General features: G+C 44.4%; 1 protein-coding gene across 1 annotated transcript in view; it reads right to left on the bottom strand.

The window, feature by feature from the left end:
* The window catches only part of WNK1 (WNK lysine deficient protein kinase 1), a 150,571-nt gene that overhangs the window by 25,210 nt on the left and 121,428 nt on the right, over positions 1-3,933 (bottom strand). Inside the window, exons 21-22 of the mRNA XM_018576418.1 lie at positions 3,621-3,752; positions 1,803-3,214 (exon numbers count right to left, since the gene is read on the bottom strand). Of these exons, the coding sequence (XP_018431920.1) occupies positions 1,803-3,214; positions 3,621-3,752 (1,544 nt within the window). The remainder of the gene's footprint in view (positions 1-1,802; positions 3,215-3,620; positions 3,753-3,933) is intronic.

The following is a 3,933-nucleotide window of genomic DNA, read 5'->3' on the forward strand; positions in this document are numbered from 1 at the left end:
GGGGGGGGGCATGGGATTTGTGATTTACTAAAGATAGCTTGGAAGGAAGATATTTTATGAGATTGTAGGAAACATCAGTTCATCTCAAAGGAAGTGACAAGGACGCTACATTTTTGGCAAGGCTTTTTCTGAACCTGCCGAAAATATACTTTGCATGAAAAATAAAACTAATGGAGCCCTAACATGTAAGGACAGGCAAGCTGCAATATATACAATTTTTGATTTTGTGTTTCGATATCCTTTAAAGTGGCATTAAACCTTCAGATTTTTTAACATAAACCAATACTGTAATGTGTGTCTTACTCTAATCCATGGTAGTTTCCCTTCTCTTTGCTGCTCTTCCTTTTAAATCTGTATCTCTTCTCACGCTGGGGGAGAACTTCCCTTTGCAGCTGAGTGCCTCTTCCTGTAGTGCTGGCTCAGGTTGTGAACCAACACACAGACACCGTGTATCCATTCCAGAGACAAGGCAGTCTGCTGCAAAACAGACGTTCTGCCCAGCATGAGAACAGATACAGATTTAAAAGGAAAAGCAGCAATGAGAAGGGAAACAACCATGGATTACAGTAAGGCGCACATTACAGTATTGTTTTATGTTAACAAATCTGAGGGTTTAATGTCACTTTAAGGTATCCTGATTGCATTGATTCATTAGCTGCAGGATTCCCTGTAGCCTGGACAAATCTCTCTCTCTCTCTACACACACACACACACACACACACACACACACACACACACACACACATATATATTTATTTATTTAGGGACATCAAAAATGGTAATTAACTCCTAAGAATCAGATTTGCCAATTTACTGATCACTTCCATTGATGGTATTAATGAGAATAAAACATTTCTAGAAATAAACAGATACAAAAGCTACCAGCGATAGCCCTATTTTTAAATGGATTCTGCATACTACTGTATCACACTGATCCATGGAAGTATTATTTCAATGTGATAGCCTTTCAACATATCAAACTTGTACTGTAGCAGTAAACAATGCTGTAAAGGAGGTAAGTAGGAAAAGGCAAGGATTGTATTTGCTCTTTGTAGTGATTAAAGTTAAGTATATTCTGGCAGTATCATGTTTTAAAGTAGACTTAAACTGCAGGGCCAGGCCATCAAACACTGGCTTTTGGATTTCTTAAAAAGTGGCTCTGCTGTGCTCTTGTTTCAGCATCACATATCCCATGGCTGGGACGGCAGTCTAGGGAGCTGATATTAAAGGTTTGTGCTTTAAGTCATTGCAGGTCACATGACCCATCATGCTGTCTTTAGGCCCTGTACCTGGTGCACCATGGAACCCAGTTTTGGCATATCTGAGGTTAGGTTTTGTTACTGCACTACCTCTATTACTACACAATGTCCAGGTAAATTAAGATGACCCAATTCTGCAGTTTGGGTCTATTTATGACCTCATCTGGCCATGCCCCTTACCTCTTGCCATACGAAAGCCAATTAAGTTCCTCAAATACACAGGTTTTAGATGTCCTGCTGTCACTCAGTGCCTCTCCCCCAAATTTGGTACTAAATTTTTCCAAAACCATACCATTTACAGCTGCCATTTATAAATTGGGTGAGTCTCAAAAGACAACATACACGTTTGGTACTCTCCTTTACAGCATAACTCACTCAACAATACTAGAGAAACATTTATAGAAACATATCAACCATCTGAAATAATAAAAAAAAGAACCATAAGAAGGTCATATGATAGAATTAAACTAATGTGATGAGAGGAAGGGTTTGTGTGATAGGGATATGAAGTTTTACAAAGGCAGTGGAGATGGGACAACTTACAGGTACTCTACTGAGCGGGGGCTTCGTGGGAGGAGTCCCAGCTTTTCCAGTAGCTGCAGTGGTGGCTGCTGCAGAAACATAGGTGACCGGGATGACAGCCTGTCCAGGAGTCACACCTTGGCTTAAGATGGGGATGCCAGATTGTCCCAGAGGTAAACTGGTAGGTGGAGCTGTAGTTGTAGGTTTGGTCTGGGAGGAGACTGTGGTCGGTGGAGGTCCAGGCAAAGGAACCCCCTCCTGTCCTATCGGAGCTTCTTGTGGTGTCAAGCTATGCGGTGCGCCAACGCTGCCATGCTCGCTGAAAAGTGACCTCAGTTTCTCTTCCAGCATCTTGATATCATCTATTCCAGACTTTGTCAGACTGTCTTCACCTTCAATAGAATGGGCGTGAGGAAGGCTGGTGCCTGTGCTTGGCAGTGCCTGACCATGCTGCAATGTATGCTGAACACCAGGCAACTGGTGGTTTACGGGCACAGTTCCAGACAAAGGAACCTGAGAAGCAAGCGGTGTGGACACAGCTCCGCCTGCTTGTGATACAATTGGTGTTGTTGCGACTGCTGTCGGAAGATGCGTAGGATGAACAATAGGTGCATTATCTGCCATCCCAATCCCAGAAGCTGCCACTCCTGCGTAGGTGAGATGACTAGAGATAGGGAGGGACATGCCTATTGTACTGATTGCAGCAGTGACCTCTGTTGGTTTCTTCAAGACATCTGGATGAGCAGCACTGGTCGTGACACTTTCCACAAAGCTTGGAGTGGAGGTGCTGCTGCTCAGCTGGACTTGTGCTGGCGTCACAGTGCTCATAACTGGCGCAGACACAGATGTGTGAGGCAGGGTGCCAGCGACACTGCTTACTGGCAGCTGCAGTGGAGGAGAGGTAAGGGTCTGTGGCATGACTGCAGCGGTGCTCACGGGAGGAAGTGACATTGCAGGGGGTGATGTCACTGTTCCAGGAGCCATAGGGATGCCAACCACCAGAGGCTGAGTAGGAAGTGATGTCACAGCTGGAGGTACACTTGTGGACACAGATACCCCAGATATCACTCCTGTGGTGAGTGGCTGTGTAGACACAGTGGTGATTGCAGGCACGGTGCTTGACATAATGCTCTGGGCCGGCACTCCTGTAACAGCAGGAGTCACAACACCTTCTAGCAGCGGCTGGGCCACTCCAGAGTGCAGGCTGCTGGGAGTGGCAGTAGATGGGGGCAGTCCACATAATCCCACTGAGAAGGAACCAGCGAGATTAGTTAGAGATGGTGGAAACGGAGGTCCAGTTTGATTAAACATTGGTGGAGCTGTGCTGGGACCATCAGCCATTTGAGCCTGTCGCATCTCAGCAAAGGCATTATGGAGACTGACAGATGATGCAGAGTGAGAAAGGTTCATCCCAGGACCATGGGAAGGGGGAACTAAAAAAATAAAAAAAAAATCCGTTAGGCCGCAATACTTGCAAATACCACCACAGATATACTAAGACACCGCTGAGACTAAGACAACAATGGGGAAAAAGGTCAAAGTAGAAAGCTGTATAAATATAAACCAGACATCCACAACGCCTGCACAAGTTGAACACATCGTCTTGGCAATGTATGCATTGCTGATTCTAAAGTGGAACTCCAGCTAAATATTTTTTGATCTTGAAGAATGGTTAGAACCTCATCAGTTTTTTTTACTATTAACTTATCAGATTATCTGTCAAAAGAGCAAAACCACAATAGATTTCCTGACAGGTTTAAAAAAAAAAAAAAAACCTACAACATTTTTCCCCTGGCTGCCTACAGCTGTTCCATTACAGACACCACAGAGCAAGCTCACCAGTTGGCTGCGGATCCTGTGACAGAGCACTGAAGAAAGTTGGCTCCCTCAGTCGGCTCTCCGGAACTGGACTGACTATGAATCGTCTACCGGCAGAGTGAACAACTTGAGCGTGGAGGCCAGGAGCAAGATCTAAACAAAGAGAAAGTCACATCGGTTTGGTGGCAAAGGAAAAAAAACAAAACAATGCAGTCAGATCTAGGAGCCAACAGACACCTACAACTATACTAATAGGGGGAAAAAATGAATGGAGAAATACAGTAACTGGCTGAAATACATGAAAGAAAATAAATATATATAAATATATATAAAT

Source organism: Nanorana parkeri, unplaced genomic scaffold (genome assembly GCF_000935625.1).
Source record: "Nanorana parkeri isolate BGI_ZX_2015 unplaced genomic scaffold, ASM93562v1 scaffold67, whole genome shotgun sequence".
In the NCBI taxonomy this organism is placed as follows: Eukaryota; Metazoa; Chordata; class Amphibia; order Anura; family Dicroglossidae; genus Nanorana; species Nanorana parkeri.